The sequence below is a fragment of the Chelonoidis abingdonii genome, chromosome 7, assembly GCF_003597395.2.
Source record: "Chelonoidis abingdonii isolate Lonesome George chromosome 7, CheloAbing_2.0, whole genome shotgun sequence".
Taxonomy (NCBI): Eukaryota; Metazoa; Chordata; order Testudines; family Testudinidae; genus Chelonoidis; species Chelonoidis abingdonii.
Genome location: NC_133775.1, coordinates 89,459,326 through 89,483,813, shown reverse-complemented (window position 1 = coordinate 89,483,813; position 24,488 = coordinate 89,459,326). Strand labels below are relative to the sequence as shown.

Here is a 24,488-nt window from a genome sequence, read left to right as displayed (position 1 = left end):
CAGTTTGGAGGTGGCTAGGGACATGGAGGGAGTGACCCAGAGCTGGGGTCTAAGCTCCCTGCCCCCCAAGATGGATCTGACTGAGAGGGTCCTGTTGTCTGTACCTACAAGCTTTGTTTTGGACTGTTCCTGTCATCTAATAAACCTTCTATTTTACTTGCTGGCTAAGAGTCACGGTAAATCACAAAGTGGGGGGCGTCACTCCGTGACAATGAGATTGTGATTGGGTCTCTAATCAAGTGACCCGAACCCGTAATCCTTACCTGGGCAAAATCTGTCTCAAGTACCTATAAAGCTATGGGCCATGGTTACCATCCAGTCTGCACCACAGATTGGAACCATGTTTGTAACCAGGTTGGGAAACAATGGGGTCGTATGCAGGTTCTCTGTGGGGTGTGTGTGGTGCAGATGGGGTATGGGGGGCAAAGGCTGGTATAGGAACTGATCAAAGTTGGGCAGTTCAACACTGATGGAGTCACTTGCCACACTATGGCTTTGAGCTGCAGGGGTCTCCCACAGCAGGAGATCAGACCTGTTCTACATTCTGCAGGGGGCAGTCAGGCATGGCATCACTGTTTGTGAATATACGCAGTAGTCATGGTGCCTTTATTTTCTTTGTTTTGTTTTACTAAGCCAAAGAAAATCCAAAGCAATAGCCCTCTTCTGACCAGAGAACCGACAGCTGCAACTTCTCCATTTCAGGAGAGTTCAGTTTGCTTTTTCTCCTTGGTTAACTGTAACAAACCACAAAAACCTTTCAGAGAGTCTGCTAATATTCTCCTTTCTCTGGCACCTCCCCATCCTCAGACTTCAAGGTCTATAATACAAAATCTAGCACTAAAGCAACCATCAAACCCTTGTGTATCTAGCTGTGTGTGTTTAATTTATTTTTTGTATCCAATTCAATTACGGGGGATGTTTTTGTGTGAATTAAATGATGGGTTAATAATTATCTGAATAGCTCATGTTTTGAATTTATGCAGCTATTCTCTATTACACATTGGAGAATATACCGACGAGAACAATCCTCTGATGGCAGAGGATGGATTAGGTAACCTAATGGGGCTTTTCTACTTCTTTGAATCAATGTGAAGGCAGCTGTATTCTTGTATTAGAGAGACAAGGTGGGTGAGGCTGTGTCTACACTAGCATTTTTGTCAGTATAATTTGTGTGTGAAGAACACCCCTCTGAACGACATAAGTTACATCAACAAAAGTCCTGGTGTGGACAGCGCTATGTCGATGGGAGACGCTTTCCCGTTGACATAGCTACCGCTGCTCATTGGGGGTGGTTTAATTAGGTCAGCAGGAGAGCTCTCTCCCACTGGCATAGAGAGGCTACACAGAAGATCTTACACTGGTGCAGCTGCATCAGTACAGTAGTGCTGCTGTAAGGTCCATAGTGTAGACAGATATGGGGTGGACTAAATACAGGGTGGAAAAGAGTTTAGCATGAGTAGTTTAACATCTATTTCAAGAGATTGTGTTTAACAGGCTACTTCACCCCTTTAATCTGGAGAAAATCAGACAATCACTGGACCAGGCGTAGGCAACCTATGGCATGCATGCCATGACTTTTTTCCAGTGGCACTCACACCCAGGTCCTGGCCACCAGTCCAAGGGGCTCTGCATTTTAATTTGATTTTAAATGAAGCTTCTTAAACATTTTAAAAACCTTATTTACTTTACATACAACAATTTAGTTATATTATAGACTTGTAGACAGAGCTTCTAAAATTGTTTAAAGGTATTACTGGCACACAGGGGTGAAAGTAACTTACAGGACTTACTGGTACTGCCGGAGTCCTGAGGGGGCATGGCCTCAACCGGAAGAGGCAGTGCCTCTCAAGATTTAAAGGCTCTGGGGCACCGGCTGTGGCTGGGAGCCCTAGGGCCTTTAAATCAACCAGGGGCTCTCAGCTGCAGAGGTGGCTCGGAGCCTCCCAGGGCTCAGGGGCAAATTAAAGGGCCTGGGGCTCCAGCCGCTGTGGGGAACCCCGAGCTTGCCAGGCTGGGGCTGGGATTTAAAGGGCCCAGAGCTCCTGCAGCTGGGGCCGGGATTTAAAGGGCTCTAGGCTGCCCGCAGCCACGGGCAGCCCAGAGCCCTTTCAATCCCCACCATGGAAGCTGGTGTGGTCCGGCTTACGTTCACCTCTTCTGGCACATGAAACATTAAATCCAAGTGAATAAATGAAGACTCGGCACACCACTTCTGAAAGGTTGCCAGCCCCTACACTAGACTCTTGAATGAGCTCACCCAGGAAAATGACAAGAGAAAAACACTCCATCACCTGTGGTTGAACACTTTTCATGAAGCAATCACTTTCTGTCTGTCCTCCTCCTCCTCAAAATAAACCTGCACAACACCTTCAACAGATCAGTTTGAATTCATAATTTAGCTAGACACTAAAAATCTGAGACTGAATAGAGTCATTGGATTTATGGCTTGTTACAACAATCTTTAACCAACTAACAATGACCCCTTGCGGCCTCTCCCTTCTTTTCCCCCCTATGACTGGAGGGGTGTCAACAGGCCACTTCACCTTAAATGGTCCCTTGACATGTGTTAACTGCTTGTGCTAAACAATCTGTTCCACCTTGTTTTTAGCTGTTACACTCCAAGGACCTTTTCCAGACCTGAAGAAGAAAGAGCTCTGTATAAACTGGAAAGCTCGTCTCTCTCACCAACAGAAGTAGGTCCAGTAAAAGATATTACCTCACTCTGTCATGGAGTCACCGGGTGATGCTCTGGAACAGCTCCCCACAAAGCCAGTCAGGACTTTGGAGAGCCTCCTCTCCCTTGGAGCAGACTTCTTCAGGGCAAGAAGGTGTGCCAGCCCTTCTCATGATCGCCACCCCTTTGCCAGGGTTGAGCTGCAGACTCCTCCATCCCTGGGACTGCTCCTGCAATCTCCAGGGGAACCCTGCTACTGCAAAGTCCTCTCTCCCAGGGTCGAGTGGCAAGCTCCTCCGCCCCTGAGACTGCTCACTGCAGTCCTCAGGGGGACCCCGTTACTCTAACAGTCCTTCTCGCTGGTCACACACTCCCAGAGGTTAACTGCCCCCTGAAACCGTCCCTCTCTGAGCCTTCAGCACGCCTGGTCCTCATTATCCCCCCTTTGTTTTACTGCTCCTCAGTCACTTACTGCAAGCAGCACCATTCATGGGGTGCAGTACATCCCACTTTTGTCACGGAGTCACCAGGCAATGCTCTGGAACAGCTCCCCACAAAGCCAGTCAGGACTTTGGGGAGCCTCCTCTCCCTTGGAGCAGACTTGTTCAGGGCAAGAAGCTCACATGTCTTCACCTCCTGGGTCTCTCCTTGGAGCATCCAGCATCCTCTGCCCCTCCGTGCGCTTCCCACAGCGAGCCCACCCAGGCGGGGTCCTGGGGAAGCCACAGGGTCCTGCACCCCCACTTTGCAGTCAGACGTGACTCTCAGCCAGCCAGTAAAACAGAGGTTTATTTGATGACAGGAACAGGGTCTAAAACAGAGCTTGTAGATACAGCGAACCGGACCCCTCAGCCGGGTCCCTTCTGGGGGGCAGTGAGCCAGACCCCCACATCTGCCCTCAGCCAGCTCCAGACTAACAACCCCCTCCAGCCCCTCCTCTCTGCTCAGCTCCTTTTCCGGGCCAGGAGGTCACCTGATCTCTTTGTCTCCAACACCTTCAGCTGGCACCTTTGCAGAGGAGGGGCCCAGGCCATCACTTGCTAGGAGACAGAGGGTCAGGCATTTAGGTGCACTGGCCCTTTGCTCTGCCAGATACTTAAGAACTGCCTAGGGGACACTGAGGCACCAACACAATATTCAGAGAAAACATTAAGAACATTCCTAGTTTATCACACACCCACCTTGTCCCTTTAATATTCTGGGACCAACATGACTACACCACCTACCACTGTAAACTGTACGTTTTTATTAGCTATTCTTGTTAACATCCATTAAATCTTACTTTAAAGAAACTGTGTGCATGTGCACACACATTACTACACATGTGTGATGCTCACGCCAGTGAAAACAACAACCAAATTTGAGAACCCTAGAAAATTAGCCCTTCTCCTCAGGGCAGCTCTAGGTATTTTGCTGCCCCGAGCATGGCAGTAAGGCAGCCTTCGGCAGCCTGCCTGCTGGAGGTCCGCCAGTCCCTTGTCTTTGGCGTACCGGCCACCGAATTGCAGCTGAAGCCGCAGGACCAGCATACCTCCCGCAGGCATGACCCCGAAGGCCGCCTGACTGCCTCCCTTCCAGCAACCAGCAGGTGCCCCCCACCATGGCTTGCCACCCCAGGCATGTCCTTGGTGCCTGGAGCCGCCCCTGCTTCTCCTGGATCTTTCATCTACACACCTCCAAGCATTTTAAGAGTATTAAGCTTCACAGCATCCTTGAGACATAAAGTATTATCCTTTTTAGTAATGGGAAAACTGAGGCACAGAGCTGGGGGGTGGGGGGTGACTTACCCAAGATCTCACACTGAGCCAATGGCAGAAGTCAGTGTAGAATCTAGCAATTCTGATTCCCAGTCCCCTGCTCTAATTGCTAGTCTGGAGTTTCATTTGTTGAAAAATGACTCAAGTCACTAAAATGTCTTAAATTTAGTCTTGCTCCAAATTAACTTCTAAAGATGATAGTAAGTGACTCCACAACCAAGCTGCAGTCAAGGTCTGCAAGAGCAGACCCTTGCTTATGCAGTTAGTCTCTAGGCATGTGATCCGTTCCATTGACTTCCATGTGGCCACTCGCATGAGGAAAGGTATGTTGCCCATCCAAGTAAGATGCTGGAGCCTTCAGTCTGGCTTTTCTAGGGCTGAAGCTTTGTGTGGGTAAAAGCTACAAGTGCTTTTTGGACTAGTTGGGGTGTCCTACTCCTGGCCACTCCCGTTTGGGTATTTATCCAGCCTCCTTGGTGGATTCTGATTCTGCAAAATGTTAGCTTTCCTTTTTTAAAAATGTAGGCCTTGTGCTTGTGAAGAAACTTCGCAGTGGGGTTTCTTAGCTCAGAACATCTGTCTGGAGCAGCACAGAGCATCCCATCTCACCTTGATAGAATGTTAATTCTGAACCCGACAGGTAACAGGGGATTGGCCCTCCTTTGAGCAGGGGGTTGGACTAGAGGACCTCCTGAGGTCCCTTCCAACCCTCATATTCTATGATACCAGCTCTTTGCATTTCTTTAAGCCATGTAATTCATGCACAAACTGTGCAACTCCCAAGATAGAATGTGGAACTGCAAACTAGCTGCATGTGCAAACTGTATACTGAACAAACGGAGGTCAGCCGTCACCATAACCCATCCCCTCACCCCCATTTCTATTGACTCTATAAGAAGCAAACAACCACAAGCCACATGACCTAGTGGAAGACATTCCTTTTCCAGCAAGTTCAGAGAAAGGCACTAGAAATGCCAGGGTATAGTTCTGAATCTCTTGGGTTTGAGCCATTGTTTGGTTATGCTGTTGTGAAGAGCAGCACTTTTCTCCCCCCAGATATTCTAGGCCTGGAGTTTCATTTGTTTAAAAAATGATCCTAGTAGCCAGAATATTGAAAGCTAGTCAACATGCCACTCCTTCAGCCAAGTGCATCCCTGGCATGACTCCAGACTTAATTGGAGCTGCCGAGCCACAAATCAGAGATCAGTCTGACTACTGAACTGAAGGGGCTCGTGTGTGGGGCAAGGGATGGTAAAACAGAAACTCCACCATAGAGTTGAAGATTTACCTCTGGAGGTGCAAAGAGTTGACAGAATTCAGTCTGGGGGAGAATTGGCTGGCCCTCATCCAGCCCTGGTCTAGGTGAGTAGAGTTACTCTAAAGTCAAATGGAGTGGTGTGTGTGGTGTTTTTCCCTCCTACTGTCACTAGATGTGGATTTGAGGTCCATGCACCAGCCGCTTCCATCCACTTAATGATGAAGATACATAAGTGATTAGCTAAAGGATAACACAAGCACCTCTATGCTGCTTGCAATAATCTGCAAATCCTTGCTTTGAGTGGTGCCAAAGTAGGGAGCAGAGGGGTGCAAATGCTTCCAAACTGCCCTGCAGCGGTGTCATGACACTCCTGCATCCTGTAGGGCTTTCCCAATGTCACTCTAACCCATGGAGAACAGGAAAGAAGCATAATGGGTTTTTGTTGTTTGGTGTGTTTTTTTTGTTTTGTTTTTTTTTAATTATTCCCTCACTATTTGTATACACAAACAGTATTTAAACACTAGGTAGTGAACCCCACTGTGTGTGTGAGCTAAAGAGCCAGCTGGTAAAACCTTTGGTCAGCAGATACCTGTCAGGGCCTGATTGTCCTTTCATGCATGCTGGGGTAAATCAGGAGTGACTCCAGTGGAGCTACCCAGTCTCTAGGGTACATCTACACTGCAGTCAGATGTGACTGCAGCACGTGTAGACATACCTCTGCTAACTCAAACAGCAGTGATGCCGCAGAAATGTGGGTGTCGACTCAGGCTCTGTTTGAGTACAAGCCTGCCGGGAACCCTGGTTTATGTATTCAAGTAGCTAGTCTGTGCTGCTGTGGCTTTACTGCTATTGTTAGAGGCAGCTAGATCTAAACTAACTTGGGTTTGTCTACACATGCTGCAATCTCATCTCCCGATTGCTGTGTAGATTTACCCTAAATCCAGTGTGTTCTGGCTGTTGGAGAGCCCAAAAGGGGGAGGGTGTTTTTTGTGCTAAATCAGTTAGGATTTGTAACTCTAGCTCTCCCCACTTGAGGTCTGACCCCTGCCAAGCTAGAGAACATGGTAGAGACGTGTGTATTTTGCTTCCTCAGGGCCAGTTGGCAACCTTAAAAGCAAAGTGCCTCATAAGCTTGAACAGAGTTGGACTCCCTTACCGTAATAGAGAATTGTGGATTCCTTCTCCCTCCAGCCCCTTCCTTGTGTCTTGGACCATTGACACGTGCACTTGGTTTTATGAACACGAGGTTGCAGGCCCTGTCCTGTTACACTGAGGCCCCTTTTTGCTGCTCTGGCTTCTTAAAGGGGGTAGAATGAATTCCCTGAGAATACCATTTGTGCTGTGGGCCTCTGGCTGGCTGGTGGAGGGGCTGAGCTGATAGTAGAGCTGTTCCCTGGTACAGAAAATGGGGCAGGGGGAGGAAGGATGTAGGACGCACTGAATGACAGCTATTGGGGTGGGGGGCTTCCCAGGGCTCACCTGCACTTTTGCCTTGCACTGCCCTGCCCCTCACTCCTTGCTCCTGCTACAAGTTCATAACTGAGAATCAGGGCCAGGGTCTCTGTATCTTCCTGTGTAATTGAGAGAACTGCCACTAATAAGGTGTTACAAGCTCCCTAGCAAAAGCCCTATTTATGCCAGGAAAAATGGTCCATTCCAGGCAATCATTTATCAGTAGGGGGACTCGTCCCCTCAACTAGTGCTGGAAACAGCATGGGTGCGTTGTGGTCAGGAGCCAAACCCTCTTGAACACAGTGGAACCAGCAACGCTGGCAGCTGAAACACTACTGAAAATGGTCTGGGTCCATCTACACTAGCATTTCAACCTGGCCCAGAGGGGACCCCATTCCTGCAAGCTGCTCTCAGCAGTGGGTCACGATCCGCGGTGGAGCCAAGGGTGAAGAAGGAGCAACAGGTCAGTGCTGGTGTGTGCAGCCTTCTCACTATCTAATCTCTGGCTCTTCCCTGTCGTCTTCCCCTGCCCTGGGATAAGACAAGGAAGCCAGTGGACCTTTTCTGAAACCTGCAGGCTCCTTCATTCTGTATAAAAAGAGAAGCCACCTAGTAATTATGTTGTGAACTGAGACTACACCGCCCCCCTTTCCCCTACCTTTGAGTGGATCTTGTGTTAATCCTTCAAGGCTGGTTTTTCTATGGTTATCAGGTAAATCTATTAATCACCACAATGGGACAGGGGGACACTCATCCCTCTTCTGACTCACAGGATGTTGGCTTATGGTGGAGATTTTTAACCTGTTTTGAAAGGCAAAGCCAAGTCTATGATCCTAGAGCCTTCTTTGGGGAGGCTGCAGGGAGGATTGCTGTATGGATGGGATGGGTAAATTCCCTTCTGGGGCAATCTGAGGTCAGGCGGCTTGCAACCCACACATGGGTGGGGATGAGAGGAGATGGGTTTTTTAGGAGAGCTGAGCATTGGCTTCTGCTCAGCAATTGGGCACTAGAATGCAACAACTGTGTCTGGGTCAGGGGCTACACACAGAGCACCTCAGCCTAACAGAGGCTTTTCCAGGGCAAACTGCCTCTAGTAACCCAGTCCTCAGCGTATTCAGCACTTGAATAATGGCGGGGGAGTGGGGTTGGAGTGTTCTCTAGCCAGACGATGTGGGTGGGTCAGAGTATGGGTACTAGGCTTGCATGAATCTCCAAGGCCTTCAGTTCTGGAAACGTTCTGTAAGACCTAAGTGGGCTTGTCAGTGACCAACACACTCTAGAGAAGAGTCCATCCCAAGGTGCTTCATCACCCTGCATGCGCACATCAGCACTGAAACGCAGCCACGTCAGGGGTGGAGGCCAAGGGCCTGAGCGCTATCTCGTGGGGAGCAGGCGCCACAGGGAGCCCTGCCATTCCACCACACACTAAGTCCTTCCTTCTCTCCATTGTGTTTCTCAGCCTCTTTGCTGCTGTGTTTCTTGCTGCTCCTAGGACACCCATCCCCCACTACAGCATGTGCCAATGGACCTCCCTTGAGGCAGTGGGAGAGGCCTAAGGGGGAGCAAACTTTGCAGGTTCCCAGCTTCATAGCAATTCTTCTGGAAGTACAAAATAATACAGCCAATACAAAGGAACAATGGTGAGAGAGCAGAGCTTCCCCACGCCAGGGAACTTCCTTGCCTGTTGGGGCCTGTGCTTTCCACCCCCTCCACCTCCTTCCCCACTAAAAAGAAAGCACCTGGTGAATGGAAGAGGCATGGGGAACGAGCAGGAGCCCTGACCAAATTGCTCCAGCAACCGCAGCCTTTCACAGTGAATAAACAAGACCTTGAATGCTGGCTTGTGGACAAGTTGGGAGGGAGGCAGGCAGGCAGCAGAACTGGGTAAGTGCTGCTGAGAGCATGTTGCAGGGGCCTGCCTGGTCACAGACATGACTCTTCTCTGGGGAGCTGTCCAGGCCCCAGGGGCACGCTGAAGATCTAAGGGCATGTCCCAAAGCAGTAGGGAAGAACCCTGGTGTCCTGACCTACCTTCATGGCTGGAGTAAACCAGGCTCCCGGGCTTGATGTGAGCTACAGTTGAAGTGGCCTGCACAGCCAAACCCGAGCACGGCGTGACAGGCGGGGTTCTACGACTTAGGAGAACCTGCTTCTACTGTGAGGAATCCCCTGTGGGCCCTCAGGCTATCTGTTCAGGACTAGCTGTGGTGCAGAGCCAGTGGGATTATTCATTGTGAATAATTTATCTGATGACATTTGTCACATTTCACTGAATAAATGATAAGCCAATAAATCTTGCATTATCAGAGCTGCTCTCTGTGCATTACATATACAGGCAGCTGAGAAATTCCAATAGGGTGAGTTTTCACCTTTGTAAATGTAGCAAGCTAATTTCCTTTCCTCTGGTCTTCCCCAATCTTCACCCCCCTTTCATGGCTGTCCCTGGGCTCCCTGCCTATTTATGGCTTTCCAAGGGTCAGGAGAACTATAAATGTTTCTGTTTGTTGCTGGTTTGTTTGCTGCTCTAAACAGCCCTCCACTGGCAGCTGCATTGTCTTGGGGCCCTGCCTACAGTAACAGGAAGTGTGTATTTTATTTTAGCTACAAACAATGGTCATCATTTTCCCCCCACTCACTCTCCCCCTCCTGGCTTTCACCTGGGATCGGAAGGAAATGCTTGTAATGTCCAGCCAGAGGAAGGAAGGGACAGGACGTCAGGGCCTCGGCAGCTTGGTGATTCTGGTGCTGCAGGCTTGGGGATGGGGGTCCAAGCGCAGAGAAGATGCAGGGAGTTCCAGAGATGCTTTCTTATCAACTTTCATTACAGCTCTTCCCTTGCCAATCAGGCTTGAGAGGGGGCACTATGCCCACCTGTCCTATGTAGGAGCAGGTGAGGGCCTCTGTATCCTGCTTGTGACCTTTGGGCAGGATTAGAACCAAGACAAAAGGCCAGTGCATTAACCCACTGAGACTCCTTGTCAGTGGCCTGGACCTGTCCTTGTAAGTGGCTGGGCCTTATCACGTAGTCGTTTCACCAGCCCATGTGTGTGGATCAATGCCACGAGTCCAGCCGCTGTCCTTTCCATGTGAAACAAATCACCCTGGGGCTCCACTGGTTCGGAAATTGCTGCAAAAGCTCTGCTGTGCCCTGCTTTTTGCAGGTTGGATGGGAGTCCACTTAGCAGCAGCACCTTGCTCCTGTGCCAGCATGTAGGACAGAGGAGGGCCAGCAGCTGCTAATGGCTACCAAACAATGCCTTTATGGCACAGCAATGTGGGAATTCCCCCCGAGGAAATAGCAGTGCTCTAAAGATTGAGCTCTCCATACTGAAGAAACAAAGCGGAAGAGTAGGTACACCGCAATGGCAGGACTGGTCAAATATCTCCCTTCTGCACAGAAGGATGGAAACACCTTCCCCTCCACCCCCCTGGAGTCGGACTGACTGCACAGCCAGCAGGGAGGCCAGTGCATCTGTCTTCTAGTGGGGAGTTTTAGCATTCAAGAAAGCAAGGGGCTGATAGCACTGGCCAGAGCCAGGCATGGTTTGGGCACAGCAGTGCCGTCCCACCTCACTGATCTCTGCTACTGCAGGCTTGGGCTTCCCACAACAGCTCAGCTCAGTCGCCTCCACTCCCCCACTACTGTAGTCAGAGCTAGTACCAAGCCAGCTGCTTCCACAAACCCCTATCTCCCACAAACTAAAAATCCCTCCCTCTCTTTTCCACACCCCAAAGCAGTGGCTGGAAACCGGTTCCCTCTTGAGAAAGGCCCAGGGTACCACTGAAGGGACCAGGCTGTCCATGCACTAGAAAGGCCTCTGCCACTATTCCATCCTACACCCACCTGCTCCCAGGGTCCTCTCAGCCCAGCAGGGCTCCAGGTAACTATGTCTGGGATTAAACACAAGCAGTTGCAAGTTAGTGAAGTCCCTGAAGAAACAAACAGGTGAGAGCCATTAAAGTCAGATAAGGGCTGGGTGGGAGCCCCCTATAGATACCTCATCAGCTAGGCTACTGCTCTGTGGTGAGGGTGTGGGGTATCCTGTTTGGCTACATTCACCTGCTCAGACCCTCTGGCCAGCTTTGATGTGGAGTTTAGTTTCTCCTCTGGGGAGCAGGAAGGCCCTTTGATGTCTTAGTTGTTTCTGTTCCAGGGCTCTGTGGTTTCAGGGCTATGGTTGATTGAGCCGCCAAGGCCAAAATTGTTGGTTGATACAAATGCTTTCAAGGGAGAGCGTGAGACACCCAGCCCACTCAGAACGTTAAATCCCCCAAACACCAGGCCATTTGGAAAGCCCTGCACAGCCCCATCCTCTGTGCTCTGGTTCCCAGGGGGCCTCTGGTCTGAGTCTTCAATTTCTTGGGCAAAGAGAAATCTCAAAGTGGATTTACTTATGTCATTTCTTTAATCTCCATGAGGGAGTGCAGTCAGGACTGGGCTGCCAACCTCCAGGGAGCACTGAACTGCTTGCCACTTGGCTTTTTTGCTCTGCTCTCAATTGTCCAGCTCTTTTTTTTGTTCTGCTGTTTTGGGGAGAGGGGGATGAAAATGTTTTCTGCCCTGCTGGCAAAACAGCTCACACCACTTCTGACCACGATCTACCAATCGGAAAGATTCTTGGATTCCCTTTCCTGGTTTGTCACTGGTCTGCTGTGCAACTGTGAGCAACTCATGTGATTTGTTCTGTGCCTCGGTTGCCACATCTGCAAAATCAGTATAAAAATACTTGCCTACTTTGACAGGGTTGTAGAAGGATGAATTAATGTCTGTACAGAGCTTTGGCTCCTATGATGGATGGTGCTAGAGAAGGGCAAACTATTATAATCTGTTTAACAAAAGTAGATCTCTGCTAACTGGTGGTATTTGTCTGGAAGCTGTTTCCATCCTGCCATTGAGTAATTTGCCTCTGGATGACAATCTAGTCACTTGGCCTTCGGTGCTGAGAGGTGGGACTCTGAACTATGCTAATGCAAAGTGCATTTCTGCTAAAACTGGCATCCCTTCTTCTTCCCTCTACTCCCTCCAGTACTCCAAGTCTTACCAGCTGGAGAGGACTTGTCTATGGCTGAGTGGCGCACAGCAATATTGTGGGCGCCTACCTCGGATTTATACTCTGCTCAGATACAAATAGATGAGCCATTATGAGAGCAAAAGGGAACCCTTTAAAGGGAACATGGTTGCAGGTGTGTGGGGTGAAGTGAATGGCTACCCTGGGTTTCCTTAGCATTAATAGAGCTGTATGGGTCAGTGCTGGTGCCTTCCAGAAACAGGGGAGGAAAAGGGTTTGAGTGCTCACCATGGCCAGGGGACTTGGTAGAAGCCTCATCTCATGGGCTATTTTAGACTGCAGAACATAGTGCAGGCAGCAATCCTGCATCGCTGGCAGACTCTCCTAATATCTCAGATTTCCCTACCTTAACTGGGACATCCCTTGATGCCTCTTTCCTTTAGCAGCATGCCATATCCTACCCTGTTTTCCCCCATCCCCTGTATCGTGGTTGTACCCTCTTGAGGAGTAGGAAGATCCTGGTGAAAGGCATTGTCTCAGCAGTTCCCTGCTACCGTGCACCACCCCATTGTAAAATGGGACGGTGGAGGTGAAGATGGGACTCCCCACTGTTAGTGGGGGTCGGTTACCTGCCTAGCCCCCCAAACTCTAGCAAAAGCTGCTGGCAAAATGGAGGGAGGGGGAGCCTCTTGAGAGCCAAGCCTCAGACAATCTCCTCTCTCATTTCCTGCAGCCACCACATTAACCTTATCTGGGCTGGGAGCCTAACGAGGTCGGAAATTAATTCCTTCCCCTCCTCCGCTCCCCTGGGGCATACTCGGCTCAGCTACTCACATGCCCCCAGCTGGGATCACAGGCCTCTTTGACTGGCTTTTTTCCCCCTTCAATTTGTATTTCGGTGTGCGTTAACAAGGGAGACAGGAGGAGACAGCTCAGCCAAGGGGAAACAAAGGAGCCCTCAGTGCCGGTCTGGATCCTAGCTTCATGCCCCCCAACTCCAGAGCCATCCGTCAAGGCGGCACTGGATGAGCTCACCAGCTTGCAATGCCGCGTTACAGGCCTCGCTCTTCTGCAGACACTGCTTGTAGTTTGTGTAAGCGCTGGGGTGTTCTGACCCTTCCCCGTTTATCACATCACGCCTGCTTTGTGATTATTAATAGACCAGCCACTCGCCCCTTCGCCCTCAGTCAGTCTGAGACCCTCGGGCAGGAGCTGGTGGCTGTGACTCAGGCTGGCAAGAGGACAGGGCCTAGCTGCACCACAGACTGAGGTCTAGCACCTGCTATGGCTGGCTAGTCTGGGCTTGTAAAGGTTCAGGACAAAAGTCCCACTTGTTAGTGGCCTGTTTGCATGGGAGGAGGGCGTTTCTTAGTGCCCTCGGGCATTGCTTTTTTTCCTTAACTGCCACAGTCAGCTTTAGAAGTATGGCTATGGGGGACATACAGGTCATTCTGCAGTAGGGGAACCCAGAGGAATTGATGCTCCTGGGCTGCGTTGTTCCCCTTCCTTAAGGCTGGTTTTACCCCAGCCGGGGTGGAATGTGGGGGGTGACGTGGACTTGGTCAGGTGAACGGTGAATTTCGTGTGTCTGGGTGATTTTTAACTTAGCTCGTCAATGTCACATTAGCAGGGTGACCCTGCTAATAACTAAGGGTGGCTGAGGGCAGAGGTATTGGGTGTCTCTGAGTGTCCCTCTTTTTCAGCAGTGCTGTTAGCTCACAGAGCGAGTGAGAGGATCAGCGACTGGGAGGAGGGATTGGGAAGGCTAGAAGTGGAAGGGAAGAGGATTCTAGCTCGGGATGCCAGGTAGATGGGCTCTTGACAGCAAACTTCTCGTCCATGTGGGGGAGTGGGAGCTGTGCGTGTGTGTGTGGATGACCTGCTCCCTACACTGGCCTGGACTTAATTTCCCTGGCTGCCACCAAAGCCGATGTGCCAAAAGACAAGTGGGCACAATGGACAGGTGATCCCAGAGACTTCATTCAACCCTTGTGCCCCACCAGCTTGTCACCCCTCTTGAGCTATGGAGGAATGGCATCCCCCTCCCCCAAGGGGTGATTCGCTTTCTTGGCCCATGGAACATCCTTGTATTTCTGGATGGTGGTGGTTGTTTTTGCTGCAGTTTGTTGGTTCAGTGTCCTGATGGGATATTCCAGTGTAGACTTCAAGGGGTTGTGAAGAGAGATTGTCCCCTTGGGAGACACCCCATCCCCCGCATCATCCACAGGGTCCTGGAGAATGAGGACAATGAAAGGTTGATTGGGTGGCAGCTGAGCACTGTCCCTGCCAGTTATACTGTCTGACCTCATTCGCTCCTACACCAACTTCTGTGCTTGAAGAACTCCATTTATTTTGTTGATGGTGTTTGGAGCCTAGGTTGCCAACTCTCCAGGATTAAAGATTCATCTTTAATGAAAGGTTATGTCATATGATGAAACCTCCAGGAATACGTCCAACCAAAATTGGCAACCCTAACCCTGGGCACGCTGGGTCTTGTGGCTCTGGAGCTGTTAGCAGGGGAGGGGGTTTCCTGCAGTAGCTTGACACTCTAAGCAGGCTGGTCCCATGTCTCTGTTCTTTCCCACTCAGGAGCTCAGCTGTTATAGTGTACAGGAGCCCTGGTCTCTCTCAGGTAGGTGTCACACACCTCCGTCTCCCGTCACAGCCCAGCTGAGTGAGGCCTGCTCCCAAGCCTTGTTTAAGCTTTCCGGAGAGGGGTGGAGGTCTGATTCCCAGCCTCTCATGGTCCGGAGCCCAGCGATAGAGCAGGGTGTCTGCAACCCCTCTGCACATAGACTGGTGGGGAGAGAGGCGCTGACAGATCCATCTCGGCCAAGGTGCTAAGGGGTTAATGTCTAGCTTGGCTCTGGTGAGGGAGAAGGAAACAGAAGGTTTGTAGAGATAGAAGTGCATCAGCTGAGGAGGCAGGAAGAGGCTTGTGAGGGCCGTATCCTGCCTGCATCCTGGACAGGCAGTGACCTGGGTTAGAAACCTTCTCCCAGAAACCAGAGTTGTTGGGGCTTCAGGTCCAGCCAGAGAAGAGGTGGGGAGAGAGTAGGGGGAACCTGGGTGTGTCTGGGCCCATCTCTACCAGATTCAGAGTCCACATCAGCTCTAGGCCTGCAGAATCACCACCCTCAAGTGAACAAAACTCCCATCAGGCCCCCCCAAAACAGACTCTGAAAATGTTGGGTTCTTGTCTTTGGTTCATAGCCTCTAGAACTCACATTTTCCAGCTGTTCTCTGCAATCCTGAGGCCAAGACATGGGCTCACTTTAAAAAGAAAGCTGGGATTCTCACCTGGTCCTCTGGCACCAAGAGTTGGGGCTCTGAGAAACCCGCCAAACATTGAGAGACAGTCGTAAGAGTTGGCAATGCTGGACCTCAGCTGTGTTCTCTCCAGCTTGGCCAGGGCTGCCTGCTTAGCGTTGCTGCTCCCTACAGCCATGGGCTGACCCCAGGGGACTGCTTCATGAGACTGCAGAAGCGGGAGCACGTCAAGGCCACAAGCATGACCATGGAACCAGAGGACTTCTGCCTGTCAGTCCGTTTGTCAAAACAGACGTGTTTAAAGGCTGGTAAACCCATGAGTCATGGACAGACACCATCTAAGACCAGAGCAACTTTGGAAATAAATCTGGAAGAAGCCAGTGTCTCTTGCCATGTCTGGGAGTAGCAGCTGGATGGGCTTCTCTACAGGGTCCTTCCCTCTTGAGCTGGGCCACCACTGCCCCCTGCTTACTGTTCCATTCTCCATCCTTCCTCGGAAGCAGAGCCTCGCACGGGGAGAGACATAACCTGCTGGAACATGAGCTGGAGATGCCCTCGCCCAGCAGCTGAACAATGATGAGCTGACAAGGCCCCATCTATATCTCCTGGAGTGTAAAGGGGGTTGAAACGGCCCCTGGGGGAATTTCCACCTCTTCCATGCAGAGCTTCTCTACCTGATCCTGCGCCGTCTCCCTCCAGCTCTGGCAATGGCAGAGAGTTGTGCTGGGGGCAGGCGTGTGAGTGGCCAGAGCACCCAGAGCCCACTATGTAAGGCTGCTGTAAGTGAGACCAGCTCTGGAGGCCGTGCTGTGGCCCCCAGTTCAGCCTGGAGCCTGAGCTGCTCAGGGTGGCTTAAAGCCATTTTTGCCCTACCTCGCCTAGGCTGAACTCCTGAGAAGCCAGCCTAGACTCTGTCCGCAAGTGCTTATACGCAGGCATCCCTTTGAGCTCTGAAATGCAGCTGCCTCTGGGATGGAAGGTGGCAGGTGCTATCAGCCATAAGGCAACACCACACCAAGCGAAGGAGACTCTTGTCTTGAAGCTGCAGCAAAGCAGTTTTCCATGGAAGCTGCAGGGGGAATTCAGACACTGTAGACAGCTGTCTGAATTGGCATTTGGACAGGACGTGGGCTTTGCCCCCAGCTATTGCAAGATGCCCACAGGTCTTTAATGAACATTAGCAATCAGGACCTTTATTTTCCAATGCCTCATGTAGCACAGCACCCCCTCACACCATGCAGGAGCATTGCCTTGATACTCACCCTGTAGGAGGCGGAGCACCCCCACTAACCTCGAGAGGAGCAAGCACCTCCTTAACGCAGATGCACGGTGTTGTGGCAGGTCATGCTGCCAGTCCTGTTTTTAAAAAAAAACAACACACCAATTTCCCCCTCCCCCTCCCCCCCGGCCATGTGGCTTCCATTACAAACGGTAATGAGAGGCCTGTGTGTTTTTTGGGGGTTGCTGTGTAGGCATCCCAATCTAGCGGGTAGCACCCTCCCCTCAGGTGCCAGATCACTCGCCTCCCACGCGCCATAGAACTGAAGCTTTGTTCTGGTGGGGCTGGTCCATGCATATGCTATATATCTCAACCCTCCACCCAGTTCCACTCATCAGCACATTATAATCCCCCTGTGGTCAGCCCCAGGAACTTGTCTCCGCAGCCAGAGTGGTGGGAGGACTGGAGCCCGCTGTGAACCATGCCATGCTTGGATTTTGCTGACTCACAGCACGTGCAATTCTCAGAACAGGGTCTGGCTGTTTGTACTGATGCAGGGGTTGGCAAAGAAATCCTGCAGCAGTGGGGTTCACTGGGCATTCCCCTGGCCCCCTGAACTCGATTCACAAATCTGTCTTCCAAACTTGCTGGTAGTCCTGGAATGAGGGGAGGGACTTCCTGGATCCCTTCAGAGCCTGACTCTGGGTTGGCATTCTCCACTGGTGCACTCAATACACTCACCTCGTGTGGTGACCAGCTGGCAGGGATTGCTGTTGGGTCCCCAGGACCTATGATGAAATCAAAGGAGAACTTGGGTTTGGGTATAGTTTCGTCTTGTTCTGTTCCCACTCCCGACCTCCCACAGGCAAGACAAGAACTGGGTGTGCCGGGGAGGGTAACAGCAGCTGAGAAACTCATCCCACCAGTGGCAGATTAGTTCAGGGGTATCTTGTTGCTGTGCTGATGACACACTGATTCTCTGGGGGAAGGGCTGAGCTGAAGATAGTTTGGAGAGAGACGGTTCCCACAGCGGGGCAGGGTCCCAAGTCGGGGAGCTTGCTGAGCTGTTTGAAATCAGCAGGGAGCTCTTGACTTGTAGAGAGCAGCATTCCCCTCAGAGCAAGCTGCAGTGACTGGGGAATGCAAGTCCTTTCTCCCCTCCACCTTCTCCTCCTCAGTGCTTCCCCCGGGGGATCTTGGCTCATGCTGGGCCTGTTTTTGGTTTTTTGTTTTTCTTTTCACTGCCTGTTCTTTATCATCAGGTAACTGTGGGGCAAGGAGGTCCTATGACTTACACTAATGTCTACACAGAGAATGAGTGGCTGGCTCAACTGCAATTCTCCCACTGGGTCCTCAGCCTTCTTTCCCCCCACCCCCGCCCCATGCCAACACTTTCCTGTCCTCCCAGATTTGCTGGCAAGAGGTGATTGCTCAGACATGCCTAAGGAAAGACTCTAGCTCTGGCTTCTGATGTTTCTTCCCTTTGCTGTTCTCTAACTGCAGGTTTTTCCTGTCCCTGGTTCTCTGCATCTGACTTGCCTTCTGTATCTCAAAGACCTGCCTTTTCTTGAAAGTGTCAAAGCCTCTGCTGCGCCGTAATTAGCGATGGGCAAACCTTAAAGGTTAGTTTAGATCTAAGCTGGCCCCTAGAAGTTCAGTTGCATTTCCAGACCACCTCAGAATCTCCTGAGTCTGCAAAATTGGGCTGGAGATCTTGTGTGAGGCTTGCACGTGAGCTTTCCAGTGAGATGCTGCTTCCATTTGGGCCAGAAGTACAGCAAGGATGGCCCAGTCACGCAGCAGTTCTGCACTTGGTCCCACTAGGACCTGGGACAGTGAGAAAATGAAAAATAATGGAACAAAGTAGAGGGGCAAACTTTAACTCTCAGCAGCTCAGTTCAGGCTGTGTGTGATATTTGAGGCCTGTCTGGATCTTGTCTACCCCAGCGCTCATGTCCCTAATCTGACAAGCCTAAACCTGCACTCCCTATGCAGGCCAAAACCATGGATGGTAGCTCTGTGCTGGGGAGGGAGAAGTAAGTCTGATCAGCGTCCGGGATTCTTGGAGAGTGTGCAGTGCCGCCCAGCATAGCAGGAGGAGAAAGCTGCAGGATGTGTTTTCTAGTATACGCTGTAGTATATATGGCTAGTATGGGTAATGTCTGCCTTGGGGTCCACGGAGATGGGAACTTGATTGAGGAATTGGGTGAACAGCTATGTGATGCACACTTGCTTATTGCAATGTTGTTCGCTGTCTAGATTCTTGTATCCCCTTTCCCCACGTCCACCTCTACATAACTCAGCGCATTATCTGAGCAGGTCCCAAGTCCCTCAAAGCAGAAATAACAATGGTGTCTCTTTCCAGCCTGTAGGGGAGAGAGAAGGAAAGTAGAGTGTGTGTGAGAGAAGGAAAGCTAAGTAGAAGAAATGAGTCTTGCATTCAGTTGTGGAAGTGGTTAGTTCTGTGGTCATTCTTGCACTTTGTGGCCAGAAGTTCCATAGTCCAAATCCAGCTCTGCCTCCTGGACTAATCTGAGAGCCAACAGATTCATTGTTCCAGAGGAACATTACTGCCATGATCCAAAACATCTGTTAGTCTATAAGTGCCACAGGATTCTCTGCTGCTTTTACAGATTCAGACTAACACGGCTACCCCTCTGATACATTACTGCCATTGGCAGCTAAGGTCATGGGCAGAGAGGCAATCTCTTGGTAGTTGGGCCAATTCCATGGAGAGCTTTGGATAACAGAACAGAGACCTGGAACTGGGCTCTGGGCTCCATGGGGAGCCAGTGCCAGGAGCATGTTCATGCCAGTCTGTATTGCTAAGCGGACAGTTTTGTTCCAGTTGGAATCCCTTTTGGGCCCTAATGCTTTGTTCCATTTAATTACTGAAACTCATAGCTAGGAAGTCATGAATGCACAGATCAAGGTAGCCAGGCCCATTTCTTGTAAGAGGGTTTGCAATCTTCTCATCAGGTGCAGACAGAAGTGGGCCCATTTCATCACATGGTTATTTGGGTATCCAGTAACTCTGAGCAATGTAGTGACTTACCAGTCTGAGGGCAGAGGCCCTCAAAAGAGGGGGATGTTCTAGGCTTGCTATGCCTAAGATTTAAAGGTACAGTGTTAGCCGGCACTTTTTCACACATTCAGTGGGTATGTCCACACCACCAGTGAAGGTGTGATTGTAGCACAGGGAGGCATTGACACCAGCGTGGGCATCTAGCTAGTACAACCAATAGGAGTAGTATAGATGTAGTGGCACAGGCTTCAGCATGGGCTCACAACCTGAGTATTTACCTCAGTTCCCCAGCGAACTTGTACTTGTGGCAGCACGGGCTTCAGCACAGGATAGCTTCTTCCCTGCTATTGGTGCTAGCTAAGTTGAAGGGTATACTTGAAGGCGCGACTAGCGTGGACATTTGCTGTGCAGACATACCCAAACATGTGATGGAAACAGGCAGTGTAGACTTCTAATGTGTTGTCTGTCTCCACTAGACCATGCTACTAACACCTTCTAACAGTGTCGTCTTTAAATCCTAGCCAACACAAACCTAGAGTGGAGGCAAGTTCTGTGGAGCAGTTTCGGTTTGTTTTGATCTAGCTAGTATCTCCACCCCACTCCACCCATTATTGCCTAGGATCCACTTTAGCCAACCGTTCTTCACCCAGCTGCTGCCTTTGGCCAGGCATGAAGAAAATTAGGCGATGGTGCAGTTTCCATTTGACACAAAGACTATAGAGCTGAGTGTCTTCTGTGTGCTGCTGGCACTTGAGTCTATGCTGCATTGTCAGCTTTTCTGGAGGCCTCCTGGAGGTATTCAATAATACTGTGAGCCCTTTGGGGCAGGGGTTGTCTGTCTGTACAGTAGGTGACACAACGGGGCACCACCCTGGCTGGGACCATTAGGCTCTGTGGTCATATGGATGATAAATAATAGACAAGGGCAGTGTATTATATGCCGATCAGAAGTTGAGGAATGCCCTGCCGAGTTATTTGAATAGTGATCTGATAGGCCAGCGAGCTCAGCAGGTGGCCAGCTGTCTCCTGGCAGTGACACAAGGTCAGAAGAGTCTGTATTTGTGTGTTTGCGCTGTCCAGGAGGTGTCTAGACAGGAGAGCAGCCACTCTCCGGATGACAAAGGGTGCTCTGTACAATGTCAGCCTCGCCCTTCAGCCCCTCTTATCTCTCTCTCCCTCTCTTTCTCTGCTCTGTAGCAGCAGCTTGATTTTTAGCACCTCTGACAATACCAGCTGGCCTCTGCTGCATTCCACGCAGGGGTGTGAAAAGCTGCAGGAGCCCAGAGGCAGCTTGAAGGGTCTCTGGCCAGCCAGCCTTGTTGAAGCAGAAGCCACAAAGCAAAAGGGGCTCCTAAACCAATTTAAAACAACATCAATCATGTGTAACTCTTTGAAGCAGCCCCTCTCTGCACCAAAGTGGGAAGGTGCAGAATGCTAGGCCTGCTAAATCCTCGGGAAGCTCTGTTTTCCTTCCAAAACACCATGTTCTCATGCTCTTCCTCTGAAAATGGCTGCCAGTGCCCAAGAGGTACCCTACAGTAACAGTGCTGTGTCCATGTCTGACAGAAGGGAGAAAAAAATATAAGGAACGTAATTCCCAGCTTTGCAGGGAGGGAGGTTATTTAAAAAGCCATGATGGGAATTGAAGATTGGGTCAAGGAATAGGGGGAAATAACATCCTTGACACCATTCTTATTGGCAGCAGGGTGCTCAGTCTCCAGGCTTGGGCTCTGTCTACACTGCCACTTTCAGCACTAAAACTTTAGTCCTTCAGGGATGTGAAAAAACAATCCCCTGAGCGACAAAAGTTTTAGCACTGAAAAGCGCCAGTTTAAACAACGCCTTATCACTGAGAGCTACACTGCTGGCAATAAAGCTACCACTGCTCATTCGCGGTGGTTATTTTATCACTGGGAGAGCTCTCTCCCCCACTGATCAAGCGTAACTACACTGCCCACGTCACAGTGCTGCTGCAGCCACGCTGTGACATGGGCAGTGTAGACATACCCTTAAAGTGTCTCTGCTCGCTCATCTTCCCCTCTGCTTGTAAATACACAATGTGTTTAACTTCTAGGTTAAGTGCGTTTAGTTTACCTGAGACTATTTTATCTGATGTCCCCTTTGACCCCAAACGTGGCGGGGGAGGGGGGAAGGTGTCTGAAGAATGGACCCTGGCTCAAACCAGTATGTGACTGACCCCCATGGGGTGGGGGGGGCGTTATAGAGGGTGTCCAAAAGCAGTGAGCAGGGTCCCCTGCCTGCAGGTGAAGATTGGATGCCCTCTTTCAGCATCGGCTGGAAAGGGAGAGTTGTTATTTCTCCAGCTCCCTCTTAGGCTTTGCTGTATCTCTGTCCAAACACTCAGTAGGTGGTGGGGTGTGTTTAGTATTTGTATTGCCAGAGCACCTAGGAGCCCCAGTCATGGACCAGGGCCCCATCCTGCTAGGCACTGTACAAACTCAGAACATAAACAGCTTCTGCCCCCAAGCTGCTTTTTCCTAGTTCCCCTCCAGCCTCTGTAGTAGCCCAAACCCCTCGGCCTGGATCGTTTTGTTCTCTGCTCCCCAAGCTGGCTCCCTGACTCCTGTTCTCTCTGCTGCTTTCCCCAGTGCTGGACCAGCTCCTCCCGGAGCTCAGCTTGCTGCTCAAGTTGCTGGATCATGAGTACCTGAGCGCTACCACCATGGAGAAGAAACTGGCCGTCTCCACTATCCTGCAGAAGCTGCAGCCCCCTGCAGGTCAGTAAGCTCTCCTTGCCCCTATTCTACACCCCCTCGCTCCACTTCTCCCCCCTACTTTTCTCCAGGACTGCCCTGAGGCTTAACTGGCTTTACGAAGGAGGCTCTGCCTCCACTTGGGGGCAGGGAGCGGTGTCATGCTTCCAGTCTGCTCAGGCCTGGTCTGTGCAGCACGCTTGCTTTTACAGCATTTAAGTTTGGGAGGATGCCCTGGGTGAAAAAGCCTGGTTCTTTACCCCTGGTGCTCTGGGGTAAAGCCTGCCCATAGGCTGCAGGAGTAAGAGCCTGGGAGCTGTCTGTCTCCTGGGGGATTCACAGCTCTGTCTGTGGAGCTGAGGAAAAGAGCTTGTCTCAGCCAAGGACTGTCCGTGGCAAACAGACATTGTGGTCTCCTGGCTGTGAGCAGAGGGAGATTGTAGTTCAGGACTGGACTCTTCTGCAGCAGCCAGGGAATTTGGAGTAACAACCGTCATGGGCAGCCATAGAAAGTGCCTTTTTCCCTCATCCAGTGCAGTGAATATAAAATGGGGATACAGGAAACTGAAGTGAGGCATGAACGAACTAGCACTGGCTGCTCTCTAGCTCATGAGGCAGCGCATTCAGCCAGGAAGGTGGAACACCCAGCCCTTGGATCTCCCTCTCCCTAGAGAGTCATTTACTGCATATCAGACCCCTTTATTGATGAGGCGCATGACTCCCTCTGGTGGTTTTTTTGTGCAAAGAAAAAGTCCTCCAGTTGACCTTGAGTAGCAGAGATACCAGCATTAAACAATAGCTGGCAAGATCCCACTGCTCTACCCTTTTGATTTATTCAAGCCTTCTGGATACCGACAAACTCTCTGTATTTATTACTGTTCCACCTGCCGTGTGATGCGAGCTGCAGGGACTCTGGGATGGAAAGTTCTCTGGTTTCAGTGCGATGTGTCTCTGTATCCTCCGCTGAAGCGCTTGCTCGTATCGTCCTTTGGCGCTGCTCCTTGGCAAACCCTGGCAGATCCCTGCCGCAGCAGGACCCCCATGAGACCTCTTTTCCCCTTTCTCCAGCTGTCGGACGTCAGAGTTACACAGCACGTGTACATCAGGCTGTCTGGCACACTGCTGCGCACTGACACCGGCAGCTCCTGTGCAAACAGGCCCAGCCCAGGGAAGGGAATTGTTGTGACTGGGCTGGAATTGCTCTGCATTTCCTGTGGAAAGACTCATTCCCACTGGCCTTCCTGCTGGCAGTTTCTGCTGAGAGGAGATTTCCATAACAGGCTTCACACCTGGAGGGCCGCCTCCTCCCCATGGCACCCCGCAGAGTGAAAATATCTCCATGGGACCCTTGGAAATGACCCTCCATGGGATGGAGAGGTGTAGATTTTCCCCTCGGCTTCCTTATCCTTGCTCTGTGTCATCTGTGCACTCCCACTTCTCCGCCAGCCACCTCCCTGCTGTTCTCCCCTCCATCAGGCTGCTGCCCTTGGGAACCAGGTGTCCTCAGGAGGGGCGCTGCATATGAGCATGCGTGGCCTGATTAGCTGGGTTGGCTACCCCTAGGGCTGCAGTGGTCTCTTGGGTTACTGCTCCTGGGGAGCTGGGTGTGTGCCCATTTGATGAGTGGGGTCCGACAAAGAGTTGTGTATCCTGACTTTAGCAAAGCTTTTGATACAGTATTCCACAGTATTCTTGACAGCAAGTTAAAGAAGTATGGATTGGATGAATGGACTATAAGGTGGATAGAAAGCTGGCTAGATTGTTGGGCTCAGTGGGTAGTGATCAACAGCTCGATGTCTAGTTGGCATCAGGTATCAAGCGGAGTGCGCCATGGGTCAGCTGGGGATGAGTTTTCTTCAACAACTTCATTAATGTGGATGATGGGATGGATTGCACCCTTAGCAAGTTTGCTGCAAGAAACTAGGGGGAGAGGTAGATACGCTGGAGGGTAGGGATTGGGTCCAGAGTGACCTAGACAAATTGGAGGATTGGGCCAAAAGAAATCTGATGCTCAACAAAAAGTGCAGAATCTTGCACTTAGGATGGAAGAATCCCATGCACTACTACAGGCTGGGGACTGACTGGTTAAGCAGCAGTTCTGCAAAAAAGG

The 24,488-nt window shown here is 50.8% G+C and overlaps 1 protein-coding gene across 2 annotated transcripts in view; it reads left to right on the top strand.

The window, feature by feature from the left end:
* The window catches only part of AFAP1L1 (actin filament associated protein 1 like 1), a 56,428-nt gene that overhangs the window by 9,698 nt on the left and 22,242 nt on the right, over positions 1-24,488 (top strand). Inside the window, exons 1-2 of one of the 2 annotated variants that reach the window (XM_075068100.1) lie at positions 1,072-1,124; positions 22,274-22,402. In XM_075068100.1, coding sequence (XP_074924201.1) covers positions 22,348-22,402 — 55 coding nt within the window. In that variant the 5' untranslated portion in view covers positions 1,072-1,124; positions 22,274-22,347. Of the gene's footprint in view, positions 1-1,071; positions 1,125-22,273; positions 22,403-24,488 lie in introns of those variants that run through there. The other variant, XM_032794418.2, reaches the window with a different exon arrangement.